General features: G+C 34.9%; 1 protein-coding gene across 6 annotated transcripts; it reads right to left on the bottom strand.

Moving 5' to 3' along the window:
- Positions 1 to 48: 48 nt before the first annotated feature.
- Positions 49 to 13876, bottom strand: LOC110822773 (histidine-tRNA ligase). 6 transcript variants are annotated; one of them, XM_022052981.2, is made up of 10 exons: positions 13633 to 13876; positions 13441 to 13484; positions 12550 to 12697; positions 8561 to 8666; positions 3051 to 3233; positions 1997 to 2260; positions 1778 to 1864; positions 1448 to 1528; positions 1236 to 1342; positions 49 to 351 (listed from the first exon to the last, which is right to left on the bottom strand). In XM_022052981.2, the coding sequence occupies exons 3-9, from the start codon at positions 12595 to 12597 to the stop codon at positions 1281 to 1283; spliced, it is 831 nt and encodes a 276-aa protein (XP_021908673.1). In that variant the 5' UTR covers positions 12598 to 12697; positions 13441 to 13484; positions 13633 to 13876; the 3' UTR covers positions 49 to 351; positions 1236 to 1280. The 6 variants fall into 6 exon arrangements, with proteins under 6 accessions (XP_021908673.1, XP_021908667.1, XP_021908671.1 ...); XM_022052975.2 differs by having other exon boundaries at positions 1778 to 2260; positions 13633 to 13871; XM_088208740.1 differs by lacking the exon at positions 49 to 351 and adding an exon at positions 654 to 999 and having other exon boundaries at positions 1778 to 2260; positions 13633 to 13872.
- Between the last annotated feature and the right edge of the window lie 1299 nt (positions 13877 to 15175).

Raw genomic sequence — 15175 nt, 5'->3', positions numbered from 1 at the left:
TCAATAATTATCAAATGACAGAAATCTCAACAGCACAAGAGAATCATCTTCATCAACACCAAAAGTGCCAAATAATTTGCTTATAAGATTATTCCTGTAAACATCTCAGGGTTGCCACCATGCTCTTGCATGAGTCAAACAAAACGGTACCCACTAAAAATTTATTCAAGTTTTCTTTTCATCTAGACAACCCTAACCTCAATTCTCAATTCTAATTGTCATACCACATTTTTCATGATATCGGTGAAATTTTTACACACCAATTGGGATATTTAATAAGTCCACAATCTGAAGCTACTGCAGCACTAAAACGATATGTACAGACCCCTGCGCTCAGGGGCACAACTGAACCTGCAGAAACAAAAATGTAAGGTACACGTCATAACTGCTTTGACCAGCTACATATATATAGTAGTATAATTCCCTTAATACTGACAAGGATTGCAATCTTCCATTTACAGTTTTAAGCATATGTAGAATAGATTATACATATGCATACTCCATTTTCATGGATGATAAATTAAACTATTAAGTTCATACACATATATTCCGTTTTCATGGATCATAAAACATATTCCATTATCTATACAGTTCAACGAAAAATTATTTTTATTTTAGTTAAAACCATAAAACAAAAGAGAGAAGAAGAAATATTCCCAAAACCAGCGACAGCTCTTACATACTCCTACATTTAAATTTGAAATTACTAAAAAGAAAAAGATACATGAGTCAAAAGATAAAACATTCCTAAACTAATTTAGCAAGTATGTTGACAGGCACAATAATCATAATGTCTGATGCTATTCTGATAAATGTCCTTAAATATTTTTCCATCTTGTAACCTGAAGAACTGTGACAAACCTGTGCATTCTTTAGTTCAACAAGAATAGACAAATATGTTAAAACATATTGATAAAATACAAATGTAAATCGTTACTCAATCTAAAAACCTGCTAAATGGGTTTCGAAGCAACTCTCAATCAAATTCTGTAGTGGCGGCTACACAGAACAAGCAACTACTCAACTTCCCTTTTAACTAGATCTAAAATTTTTGCTTTGCAAGATAGAAAACCAAATTTTCTTTTCTTTTTCAGACCAAACAGTATAATGAATTCAATGAGGTTCTGTAACTAAATATAGGAATAGATGCTAAATGTTAAAATATTGCATGTATAGCTTGACACTGTAGAATATAGATCAAAACTGCTCAATAAATAGCTAGAGCATTGACTTACCAAGACGCCCTAATAGTGAAAATCTAGAAAACCTCACTGCCATGTCTATTCACTCCCAAAATCATCATAACTCAATCCTTCTGATATGGTGTCCAACCTTTTATTATCTGCTACAGGGCCAGAATGCTGAATCAATTACCTCTTTCTGAAAAAACATCACAAAATTGATTTTCTTCCCACTTTCTATGGGGGGAGGGAGAGGAAAGACTAACCTTGACGCTCTCTCTCGTGAGAATCAAGATAACCTTCAGTATCTGTAGCTAGGAAAGGTGAACCCTGGTAGTCCAATATGTCTGAAAGAGAGAGAGAGAGAGAGAGAGAGAGAAAGAGAGAGAAGATTCAATTATAAATGAACCTAGCATTTTGAATTTAGTTAATTACTTCTACACAAAAAACTGTAGTCAAGTGCATATTAGTATGGGTTATTCCAGAATTAACTGGTAAGCCATAGTCCAAGTCTTGATGGAAAGCTTCCATGGTCTGCATCACTACATGCATAGGCACAGATACAATAGGGGGGAAGGATAGAAAAAGAGAGAAACCTGAAGTCTGGGAGAAGGCGCCAGCTGTCAGATCAGAAAGACTGAAGTTCCGAGGAATCTGACCTAAAAATCCATATGCAGCCCCATCTACATCCAGAAGCGAATCATTGAGAGGTTGTGAGTTGGACTCTACGCTACTGAAAGATGCACCCGAAGTATCCCCAATCGATGGACGTGCATCCAGGACAGTGCCATCGGCACAAAACATGTAAGAACTACCTGAATAACCAGTCTCTGCTTTGATTATCCCCCCTCCATTCATCCCTTGCGTTAGAGTTATGTTTGAGCCCTGGGTGGGAAGTATGGTAGTTGGGACATCAATCCTGCTAGCATGGCCAGACATGTCAACAGCAGCATGCATATTTGTTTGCAATGATGACCCACCATTGGGGAATGCATTGGCCAAACTAGAACCTATGGGCGGTTGCATGTTTTCTGGCTTAACTGCGTGTTCTGGGGGATAACATGCTGAGTTCTGGTGCGCTGACAAAGAAATTGATGTCAGTTGCCATTTTGATGGAAATTAAACAGCACTTAAAAATTAAATGCAAGTTGCTGGGACAAAGTACTACAAATAAATGTGAAGAAATTCTTGCATTCAGAAGAATTGGCTAACTAGCAGGAGGTAAAACCATCAAAACTATCTGGCTCAACTGCAGGCTATCAAAGTGATGTCAATTTAGTGGGGAAAAGCATAAAAGATGGAATAAACTCTATTTCAGTTACCAATTGGCTAATCTTTACAGCTCACTAAACTGTGTTTTAGTTTTCCTGGCAATATCTTTCAAACAATAACTGATCCAAAGAAAAAATCAACTATTATCAGCATTATTGATAATTATTATTACAATGATACTTTATAAAATGCACATCACTGATGAAAATTGATATGATTTAACCACAAATGAAAAAAAAAATGGAGATTTCCAGAAATTTGCAAAGAGGCCAGCCCAAGCTAACAAGCACCAGCAGTTGCTTCAACTGGACAAATCTTATCAGATAGGAAAAGCAGCAAAATTACATGGATTTGGTGGGGAACTACCTAGGATACTAACATTCTTCTTCTGGTAATTATGTACAAATAAATGGAAGAGAAGATCAAAGAAAATCTGTACGCAAAAATCCCAAGTAATAAGCATGCAATAAGCTTATCCTGTTCTTTAGATGTTTCTAATGGGAAACAATAAGTTTTCAAGAAAAATTCTGCTAATCACAGGCATCCTCCAAGAGATTAGTCATGTTAAACAAGCCCAATTAAATGAAAATGACTTACATGGTTGGATGTGAGAACCATTAGAAGTGGGCATTGCAGCAACGCCAGCTGGATGTATTTGATGCATCAGCCGCACCTGCTGTTCCAGCAGCTTGTTGAATTCAATAATCTGGTGCTTTACAGTTAGCCTTAGATAATAAGCATTAAAAAATTCCCGATTCTCTTCCTCAAGCTTCTGCCAAACTGGACAACAAACATGTACTAAGATTGTGAAGAGAACCAAAAGGCATGGAAAAGGTGGCAAATAAAAATTCTCTGCTTCAGAGTAGAAATCATATACTATTGATCAAAAGTAAGTTTCAATTGAACAGCTTAATGGATATATTCCTCTGCAGAAGTTTAGCCGATGAAACTATCATCCCTGATATATTTTATCAACACATTGAAAACTGCGTAAATTTAAATAAAAATATAAGTCAATCCTATATTGATGTATGTATGTGCCCAAGTGCTTTGAGTTTCTTAGCTCCAGGGATCATAAACCACAAGTAGAATCATTAAGAAGTTAGTAACTTCAGGATCATGGTAATCCAGTGCTGTTATCCCAGATTTTCTGGGACAGTCTCTCTCCAAATCTGGGATTTTATTTTTCCTTTTTAAATGGAGGATTTTTCTCCAATTAGAACAACTTGGGGCCTATTTTTAGCTAGACTTTTTACTATATACTCTTCAGACTCTTCATTCAATAATAAGAAGAAAACAACCCAGATTTTCCCCTCTATTTCTTCAACTTTCCCTCTAGGTTTTCTTCATGGTATCAGAGCAACCATCCCTGTAAACCTAATATGATCCTGCGACCAAATATGGCATCATACTTGGTCATTGAAAAACAGATCTCCTCTTCCAAAGTTACCTCCAGGCAGAGAAGCTACACCAGTTGTGAGTAGCTATGGAGGAAAGGAAACCTCTTCTTCCCTTCTTATTACCAGACACAAACTCGACAGATAGAATTATCTTCAATGGTCCCCGTCCATAATGATGTTTTTGTAGGAAAGGTTATTTCAAAAAAGAAATGTTCATTGAAGGAAGGAAAGGACGAGTACCTTAAGGAAGAAATCATTTTTCCTCCCAAGTTCGGACAACGGAAGACCAAAAACTATATGGTAACGTCTTGGCTTATTAACTAGCTGAATGAAATAGGAGAGAACTTTCTCTTATATGCAACTGCAAAAGAGATTTGGACACTGCAAAGAAGAATTATTTGAGTATTGAAAGCACTTCAGAATTGTTCCAAATTGAGTCTATTTACATCAAGAAGTTCTCTTGGCCACCCGATACTTCGACATTCTCAACTGCTACTGGCAAAACAACTTGATATGTTCAAAATCTATTCAAGTAAGTGTCCTCAAGAGCTGCTAGCTATAAAACAATTGTGGAACAAAAGCGAGCTTTTCAAGTTTCTCCTTCGCCTTAACAAGGACCTAGATGAAGTTCAGAAGAGAGTGATGGGAATCAAACCTCTTCCAAGTCTCTTAGAGGCATTTATAGAAGTTAGACGTGAAGAAAGCCGAAAGAAAGTAATGAATGGGATCCCAAACTCGTGCACAAAGTCTTGAAGGATCTGCATTTGTAACCTGAGGACTCCCAATCAACAACCATCACAATGAAAACTGTGAGAGAAAAGGAAGACCATGGTGTGACTACCATCAAAAGTTAAGACACCTCAAAGAATTTTTTTTTTTTTTTTTTGAAATATGACACCTCAAAGAAACTTACTAGCCCTCCCAACCTAGCAATGACATGGAAGGACATGCACATGCCACTGTCACAAAAGCAGAAATCCCCATTTCGTCAGACTCAAGTCCTTTCACTAAAGAAGAAATTGAAGCCCTACAAAGACTCTTCAGCCAGAACCTACAAATTTAACCAAATATGCCTAAGCTTGGAACTGGCATGCTAGCACAAACAAGTAATTCTTTAGAAGCACTCACAATCAATAAGAACAATCGTTCGCGGATCACTGATTCAAGAGCCTTAGATCATATGAAAGGAGACAGGACACTCTTACAGGAGTACAGAGCATGTGCTAAAAAGTATGCAGTCAAAATAGCTGACAGATCTCTATCAAAAATCGAGAGAATAGGTTCTGTCTTGGTCACAAAGGAAATTATTCTTAACATTGTTCTTTACATTCAGAACCTAAACTATAATCTACTTTCATTTAGCAAAATGACTCAAGATCTATATATAAAACTAAATTCTTCTCAAAGGTGATATTCCTTATGTAAGCCTTGCACAAAAAAGAACCTGTGTGCCAAATTCCAATCATTGTATCAAACAAAATAATGAAATTATGTTATGGCACTACTGTCTAGGTCATTCAAACTTTATGTATCTGGAAAAGTTGTTTCATCCTTTTTTCAATAATAATAATCCAAAGTCTTTCTGTTGCGAAATATGACAAGTTTCAGAACACACTTGCGGCAACTATCCTAGTCTTTGTACAAACCATCTCAACCATTTTCCATGATTCACAGTGATGTTTGGGATCCCTCAATGGTGAAAAATATAATGGGAACTCAATGGTTTTTAATATTTGTGGATGATCACACTAGATGGACATGGATATTCCTCATGAAAGAAAAATATGAGGTAAGACAAATATTTCAAAATTTCAACTCCATGATACAAACCCAACAACATACCAAAATCCAAGTTCTAAAAATTGATAGTTCCAAAGAGTACTTCAAAATTGCTTTGGATACTTATCTCTTGAGTCAGGGGATTATACACATTAGTTCCAGTAGTGACACCCCTCAGCAAAACAGCATTGCTGAGAGGAAGAACTGACATCTTATATGAGGTAGCCATGATCTCTCGTGTTCTCCACTCATGTTCCAGAATTCTTCTGAGGATTTGGGACACATCATAGATAGTATTACTGAAATGTAAAGTTGTACATGGGTTGCACCCCCTTGGTGCAATGCAATGCTAATGTTTATACTTTTTATCTTAAAAAAAAGGAGAGGTTGTTCTTACAGCATCATATCTAATGTCTTCCTGAGTATCTAAGTTTGAAACTCCATGTCAGGTTTTACTTCAAGCCTTCCCAAATAGCAAAATCATCTCTTCCCTAGATCTTAAAATATTTGGATGTTCTATCTTGTTCACATACACCAACGACATCATAGCAAGTTAGATCCTAACCATCAACTTCATCTTTCTGGGCTATTCCCCAAAGCAAAAAGATTATAAATGCTACTCCCCAATCATAAAAAAGAATGTGCATTTTAAGGGATGTAACGTTTTCTGAACATGAATCCTACTACTCTAAGTCTGATATTCATGGGAAAATATGAGAAGAATATCATCTTTGGAACATTCTTGATGAATCACCTCAACCAAAACACTACAAGTTGACAGTCCTTCCATCCATGACCAATTTGTACCACAGCCTGTTGCTGATGATCACTCTGCAACCACTCCAGCCCCAAATCAATCCATAAGTCATGAACTTTGTGTCTACACTACAAGGAAAAAACCAGAGAAGGAGATAAAAACCCAAACACAACCCTCATGTGATCAAGAGTCGGAAGCAGATCCAGTACCTACTCAAATTCACCCAGATAAAGGAACTTCTGATTATGAGAATGTTTGCATCTGTTGTTGATCATTTAGATATGTCAATTCCATAAGAAAAGGTGTTAGAACTTGCACAAATCATCCTATCTGCAATTTGTCTCATATGAGGGCTATCACCATCATATCAGAAGCTTATTTCGACTCTTGATAGTTGCAGAGTTCTATTCAGGAGGCCCTCAAGAGTCCAGAATGGGAAAAAGCTGTAAATAAAGAGCTTAGAGCACTTGAAAAGAATGGCGTATGGGTAATTTCAGATCTTCCTACTGGAAAAGAATCATTAAAGGTTGAGAGACTAAAAACTTGCCTACTTGCTAAAGGCTTTAATAGTCTTACGGGATTGACTACTAAGAATCCTTTGCTCTAGTGGCCAAACTCAACACTATTAGAGTTCTCTTTTCTCTAGCCGCAAATGAAGATTGGGGACTATATCAGTTGGATGTCAAAAATACATTTCTAAATGGTGATCTAGAAGGAGAACTGTATATAATTGCTCTAACACTATCAAAGTGTGCAAATTGAAAAAATCACTGTATGCCCTTAAGCAATCTCCTCGTGCATGATTTTTATGATCAATCATGGATACACTCAATGCCAAGCAGATCATATACTGTTCGTGAAGTTCTCTCCAGGAAAGAAGATAGCGGTTCTAATTGTGTAAATTGATGATATTATCTTAAAAAGTGATTGTGATGAGAAAATATTAGGCCTAAAGAAGATTTTCCCCAAAGATTTTGAGATCAAAGCCCTCGAAAATCTCAGATATTTTCTTGGCATGTAGGTGGCACAACTTAAAAAAGATATATTTTCTTTCAACGAACATATATTCTGGATTTGCTAAAAGAGACAGTATGCTTGGCTGTAAAATTGCAGAAACTACAACTAATCCAACCAAGAAGATAGGAAATGGAGAAGGCAGTGATTGTAGGACGACTCATCTATCTCTTACACACTTGACCTAACATTGGGCTTCCTTTTAGTTTGTGAGTCAGTTCATAAATACTCCAACAAAAGAGCAAATGAAAGCTGTGAATAAAATCTTAATGTATCTTAAAATAACCCCAGTCTGTTATTCAAAATAAGCGACAATACAAGTATTGAAGTTTTCATAGATGTGGATTGGGCAGGAGATCTGAATGATAAATGCTCAACACTCGGATGTTGTTCTTATGTTTGAGAAAATCTTTTTTACTTGGAGATTTAAGAAACAACCAATAGTCTCAAGAAGCAGTGCAGAAGTTGAGATTAGAGCTCTTGCTTATGTATACGCGAAGAAATGTGGATACAAAGATTACTTAATGAAATGAAATAGAGAGTAGAAAGCTTATTCAGATGTTCTATGATAACCAGGCTGCCATATGAATTGAAAAGAACCTAGTGCAGGATAAAATACAATGAGATAGATCGACACTTCATTACAGAGAAAATTGAGAAGGAAGTCATTCAGCTAGTATGCACTCCTAAAAGGCTCCAAATTGCAGATATTCTCGCTAAAACTCTTCCTATAACTAATTTTGAAGAATTGAGTCACAAGCTGTGCATGTAGCATATCTACAGCCTACCTTGAGGAGAGTGCAGAATCCCTATCCAACTTGATAACTTGGGGATTATGGTAATCCAGTGCTGTTATCCCAGATTTTCTAGCATGGTACCTCTCCAATCTAGGATTTTTCTCTTTTTCTAGTGCAGGATTTTCCTCCAATTATATAAACTTAGGACCTGATTTTTAGCTAAACTTTTTACTATATATTCTGCACATTCTTCATTCACTAATAAGACGAAAAAAACCTAAAGTTTCCTCTCCGTTTCTTCAACTCCTCTTTTAGGTTTTCTTCAGTGATCAACAGAATTAACTGTATACTCGTACACTTCATTTCAAAAAGATAATAGAAGAAGTAATATCAGACAGTACAAAACATTTTTTTAGATACCTAGTTCAGTAAAACCAGGCTCTATTTTTGCTTGTTCCAGTAGAGTTTCCACAACTTCTTTCTGGTTCATGTCGAGCTGAAGACATCTTTCTATGAGATTCTGAACCTAAAATGAAAATCAAGAAGGAAAAAAGAATGTTAATCATGATGGTTACAATCTCCCTACAACAAATTGAAGAAAACCCAAAGATGATTTGCAAGATTACAGTAACCAAGAAAAAGGATTAGAAAAAGAAACTTAGGGGTTTCAAAAAAGCTGCTTTTGACATAATTTTAGAAAACCAAATAGGTTCAAGTGCACATAGGTTATTACTGTTTCATTACACATAAATTTACTTTGATGGATGAACTAATGCCCCATGAAATCCCAAAGGCAAAGAGCAACCAAATCATCTTACATTCCAGCATGGCTTCTTTTATAGGACATTCTTTTATAGTGTGGCATTGAAAAGATTATTTCTTCATACACTTACATAGGGACAACACCATCAACCTCAATTGAACCAAATGATAGCAAAATTCAACCAACATAATCATTATCTGACTACTAGCAAAAATAGCAGTTTTTTTTAGATAATGGGGAAATATTGTATCAAGGTATCGAGGTGGTGTCACTCATGTTTGCAAGATCATTTCCCTCAAGGAGAGGATGACCTTTAAAGAAAATAGATAAGGTCCCCTGAACCAGTGATCTCTCATGCCATCAAAAGATAAGCAATGCCCTCAAAAGTTCTTCTCTTCCTTTCTTTTCAAATAACCAATATAGGGCCCAACAAATGAAGTTAAGCATATTCTCCTTGGAATTCCCTTGACATGGAGCATCCCAGTCCAATAGCAAGCCATTGGAAATCCAAAGCAAGCTGAGGAGGTTAAGGATAGAATTCAACAACCTTGTCGCTTCCAGATACCGAAGAAGTTGGTTCAGGATTCACACTCACAAAGACACATAGGGCAATTATTGATCAGAATTCTACCTCTTGCAATCAAATTGTATATGGTAAGAATCTGTCTCCAAGTGGCATTCCAAGCAAAAAATGTTATTAGAGTTGGATCTTTCCTCTTCCAGATTGCTCCCAGGGAAAACCCAAAGAAATATAAATTTGAGACAAAAAATTATAAAAGACTTAACTTTGGACACCCCACTCTTTGAGAAAGGCCATACGGGAATATCCTTATCATCTAAACTCATCTTGCTTGGAGCTTGCTAGCCAGTAAACCTATTCATACACTTCAATAGCTCAAATGCCTTGAAAGTTGAATGTTCCACTTGGATCCACAACCACCCAACTCCAAGTAATCACTCACCAAACCTTCTTTACTTCTGGACACATTCAAAACACATAAATTGTCCGTCAATCTCCTTTCAATGCACCAGAAATTGTCCCAGAAGCTCACACAGAGACCACTAGACAACCTTAAGTGAACAAGATTAGCCACCACACTCCAATCCCGATTTATTTAGCTCCATAAGCTAGAGCCATACACCCCCTCAATTCCTACTTGTTCTCAATCCTCTCTTAGCAGTGACTCTAACAACCTCCATCCATAGCCCCTCATCATCATAGTTGAATCTCGAGAACCCTCTGGTTAATACGGACTTATTCAACTCTGCAAGGATCCAATAGCTAGTCACCAACTAGAGAAGTGTCTTGAAAGTCTCCAAAGCACCCAGCGGTACTTCCTTTGATCATCAGATTTATTTTTACACTACTTTTAGTGTAAATTATAAAATAAAACTAGTATATTTTGTATCTAGTTCATTTGGTATACTGTGGTATAATTCCGTATTTTTTACCTATGTTTTAATTGCCTAAATAGTATATATGATAAAATGTTGAAGAATATTAAATTGAGATATGAACTTAATTATAAACAAAATTATAGACATGTCAATACCAGGCCACAGATATTGAATTGAGATACCCGACTATCCATTCCGTGACAAACATACCCTCTATATTTTTTGTGCCTTTTGGAAAGACACCAGTTCTTCATCTTCTCTAAGTAAGTGATATGTCCATCATATTTTATAATAGAGATTTTTTGGATTTGTGACTTCTCCACAGACATTCAGACAAAATAGAAGCTTGAAAAGCATCACCACGTCATTAGTTTTCTTTTCTTTTCTTTTCTTTTTTAATGTAACACCACCATACCATTAGTGTCTAAAAAGAATATCATCCTGAATCTCTTTGATCATCGACTCTGAAAGCTTCTTTCAAGAAGATATAAATAGATTACATACTCAATGAAAATTCTTGCTGTTAGTGGTAATTGTGCTTCCAGATTGAAGCCCATGTCTTAGGGGCACTATTCAGGCAAGTTCTCTTAACAAATACCTGCCTCTTAATTATCAGGAATCAATAATTCTTTCCGTTTTCTAAAAGAAATAACTTTGACAGTTAGAGTCTAACCCAGCCAGATGGAAGTTTTTCCTAGACTCTTACACTCCAGTACCTGCAATCTACTGCTTCTATCTCTAAGTATCAGATATAAGATTCAAATAAGACTAGTTGAATTGTGCTGTTGTAACAAGATCATTCATCGAGTATGAATGACCCATATATTAGCAACCATATTTGAAAGTACTTACATTTTCCTTAGTACTAGTCCACTGGCTTCAACCAGTGGACTACAATCCATAATACTCATTCAGCCCGAAAATCTCATATGCAACCACTAAAACCGATATACCCAAATGTCATTCCCTCTTGCAACTCAAAATGCATTGCTAATTTGTTGACAGTTAGAGTTTAACCCAGCCAGATGGAAGTTTTTCCTAGACTCTTACACTCCAGTACCTGCAATCTACTACTTCTATCTCTAAGTATCAGAAATAAGATTCAAATAAGACTAGTTGAATTGTGCTGTTATAACGAAGTCATTCGTTGAGTATGAATGACCCATATATTAGCAACCATATTTGAAAGTACTTACATTTTCCTTAGTACTAATCCACTGGCTTCAACCAGTAGACTATAATCCATAACACTCATTCAGCCCGAAAATCTCATATGCAACCACTAAAACCGATATTCCCAAATGCCATTCCCTCTTGCAACTCAAAATGCATTGCTAATTGTTGATAGCTAATAGATAAAACATAATCTGAGCTGCTTTCCTAGGTATGAAAACGCATATTTAGCTGATAAAGGTTGCCTAAAAACTTGTTATTAGAATAAAAACATGTGTAATATCATATGTAAATAATTCAGAATTATGTATGATGCATTCCATTTGATGAAGTTCATAGCTAGAATACCAGATATTAACTTCAAGGAACAGAAGATAACATCAAAAATAAACTGAATGCTGAAGATTCACCTCAAATCAAATCGTTTAAATTTCTCCTTGTCGGAGATTATGAAAGTAATAATGTAGAAGTAATATCTTAATAATTCTTCAACACATAAAAGCAAACCTAAGGATTTAAAATGAGGTTTCCATTTGACCCCATTAGTTAACCTTAACCAGAAGAAAATTTATGTGATAACAGATCCACGTGAACGATCTAAGCATCAGCCTCACATGTGGGAAACTGCTGTCTAATTATCAATCCAAATATCCATTTCTCAGGTAGTTGAAGACTCCAAGTCAATGACCAAGTTCAGTTTCAAAATATATGTAAAACAGAAGGATCCACTATGGACATATCAAATGGCAACCAATAAAGCACATTGCACGACATGAGGCCAGGTCAAATGCAGAACAAAGTCTATGGGACATATGATCCTTAAGGCAAATGGCATTCCAGCTGAATTTCAGAAACATCAACTTTTAAAGTATTGACAAAGGGTTCGTCGCATGAAAGCAATATATAAAAATCTCTTCTCCTCTATTCCAGTTTCAACTTGTTCCTACCAAGTGCCTGCTGATCTAGTATGCCATAACTCTACAAATACATCTCCTTGCAAGAAAATAATCTAAAATGTAAAAATCCTTTCATAATATCATGGTCCACTAAGAAACTTCAAAGTTCAACATCTCACCAGTTGTATATCTTGACGTGAGACCCTCCTCACTGGCCCAGTCGACATGTGTTGATATGAGATACTTGAAAATGAAACTTATAGATATTGTCCTCCAGAATCACTCTTAAGAATCTAAAGCATCAAGCATATGGCAAATGCATGAAACCTGAAACCAGAGAAGAGTAGTTCATTGTCAATTCTGATCGTGCATGAAAAGAAGCATTACGCACCGAAATATCCGAACATGGTGAGCTTTGTCTGTAAACAGAAAAGGTGGAGAGATTATCGTTCCCTCACAAATCATACTGAATTTGTATGGACAAAGCGCGTGAATTCACAAATAATACGTTTTAAGAAGAAAAAGGTCACAAATTAATAGTAGAATGTCACTGGATCCTATTCCTTGACATAAATATCCCAGAAAGGATTCACCCTAGCCCTATAAACAGACTTGTCTATTCATGAACTTAATTATGTTCAGCAATCCAATTCAACCACTCATCCCTTTTGATATAACACAAGACTGTAACTTTAATTCCGAGATATATATATATATATATATATATTATACGTGTACACACACGCACAGAAACGCACGATTCCGACCACTGACTTCTAAACTTCCCCAATTATATGATCAATTAATTTCCCAATCAAAAAAAAAAAAAACCAAAAACCAAAAACCTAAAAAATGAATTCACAGGCACTGTGACAAAGCTCACAAAGAAATACAAAATTCAATACTCAGCAACAAACATCTATTCTAACAAGTTAAACAATTGTACAGATAATCGAGTCAAACACCGTTCTTCTTCGTAACCAAACAACTAACACTTCCATGTCAGATACTGCGTAACAGCAATCAGGTACAGATAATAGAATGAATTACGTAATCGAAAATGACCTTACCCGTATAAATCGAAAACAGGGAAGCATCAACGACAACAAAACCGCTGTCATGTACAATCATAACAATACAGAATTAGTACACGAACGTACCACAAGAAGACACGAACATATTTCCCCACAAGAAGAAATTGAATAGGGAAGAAGCGACAAAAAGGTATAGGTATATATTTTGTTTATCGAATTCGCAATTACCTGAAGCAGATTGCCGAAAAAAATCTGAGAGAAAATCTGAAAGAAGGGGGGGGGTTTAATCGCTGAAAAAGATTGAAGGAGGGAGAGTTTTTGGGTTAACAAATCTGGAGCTTGCGTTTCGAGAAATGGGATCATGGGCAGTACTTTTCTCTTAGGCGTGTGTAAATAGGCGGAATCATGCCACGTGGACTGGGAGTGGAAGATTAGGGCCCACTAGGGAGATCAGGTGGGTTGATGGAGATGGGGGTATAATTTTTGTTGAGGTCAAATATATGTCGGCGGCGTATATTTCCGTTAATGGATAATAATTTACTTATTATAAATTTATAATTATTTTCATATGAATAGGTTGGTACGACAGATAGAATTTCTTACATGAATTAATTTGAAATATTTAAATTTTAAACATTATTATAATTAAGTTTATAAAATGCATAATGTGTTTTTTCCATTAATACATGGTTATAAAAATTTCAAAAAAAAAAAAAAATCATAAAATATATTTTTATTCAGTCTTTTTTTCAATTTCATATTATAAAGGTTCTTATCAAGTTTATTTTTAAAAAATACATAAACAAACACTTTGTTTTCAATTTGTGTTTTAGAAAAAATATAAATTCAGAAAGCTTTACTGAATGTTTTTTATATTAAAAAAAAATATTTTACGAATTAGTATTATATGATATATATATATATGTATAGTTAGTATTTATTGCTTCATTGAGGAAAAAAAAAATCAATATAAAATAAAATTGGGACAAGCTTGGGCCTAGCCGAAGCAAGCAACTTGGTCTAGCTATCATCAGCGCAGCATTTTTTGATCATCCACAACGAGTCCGAGCCCAAGCTCGGTCCACGGTCGGACAAGCTCGGGCCTGTTAAAAGAAAACTAGCTGATTCATGCTTACATGATACAAAACCATTTTTTTAAAACGGTTGAATAAAAATTTTGAAAAAACTATTGAGAAACATGCAGGAAATATTATAAACTTAGTATTTTTACTATTAATTAACTTATGTTTATTATACATCCTCTAAATAAATTTTATTTTAAGAATTATCTAAAGTTAGTATTTATATATAAAACAATGAATAATAATTCAAATACTTGTAATAATAATATACAAATAACTTTATTTTTATGCAACTATTGATCATTTTTTTATCTATTACTATTTTACAATATAATTAATTAAAATAATATCCAATTTTATGTTCAAAATGCTTTTTACAAACTATTTAATTAAATATTGTAAGTATTTTTATTTTAAAATTGCTCTCACTTATACCACTTTTAATAATTCATAACACATATATTAACTAATTAAAATACACTGGGTTAGTATTTTTTGTTGTTGGAGTTTTGTCGTGCAAAAGTTGGATCATTTGGAAATAATAATAATCTCTTATTATTATAATAAAAAAAATTTATAAATTTTGATAAATTTAGAAAAATAAATATTTAGTATATTATATAATCCTGTAAATATTTATAAGGAAATTAGTGTTTTTATTGAAAATAAATCGCATTTTACACGAACAA

This window comes from Carica papaya, chromosome 8, assembly GCF_054855325.1.
Source record: "Carica papaya isolate Zhongbai chromosome 8, ASM5485532v1, whole genome shotgun sequence".
NCBI classification, from domain to species: domain Eukaryota; kingdom Viridiplantae; phylum Streptophyta; class Magnoliopsida; order Brassicales; family Caricaceae; genus Carica; species Carica papaya.
Note: the sequence above shows the minus strand (reverse complement) of the source record. Positions and strands in the feature narration are given on the sequence as shown.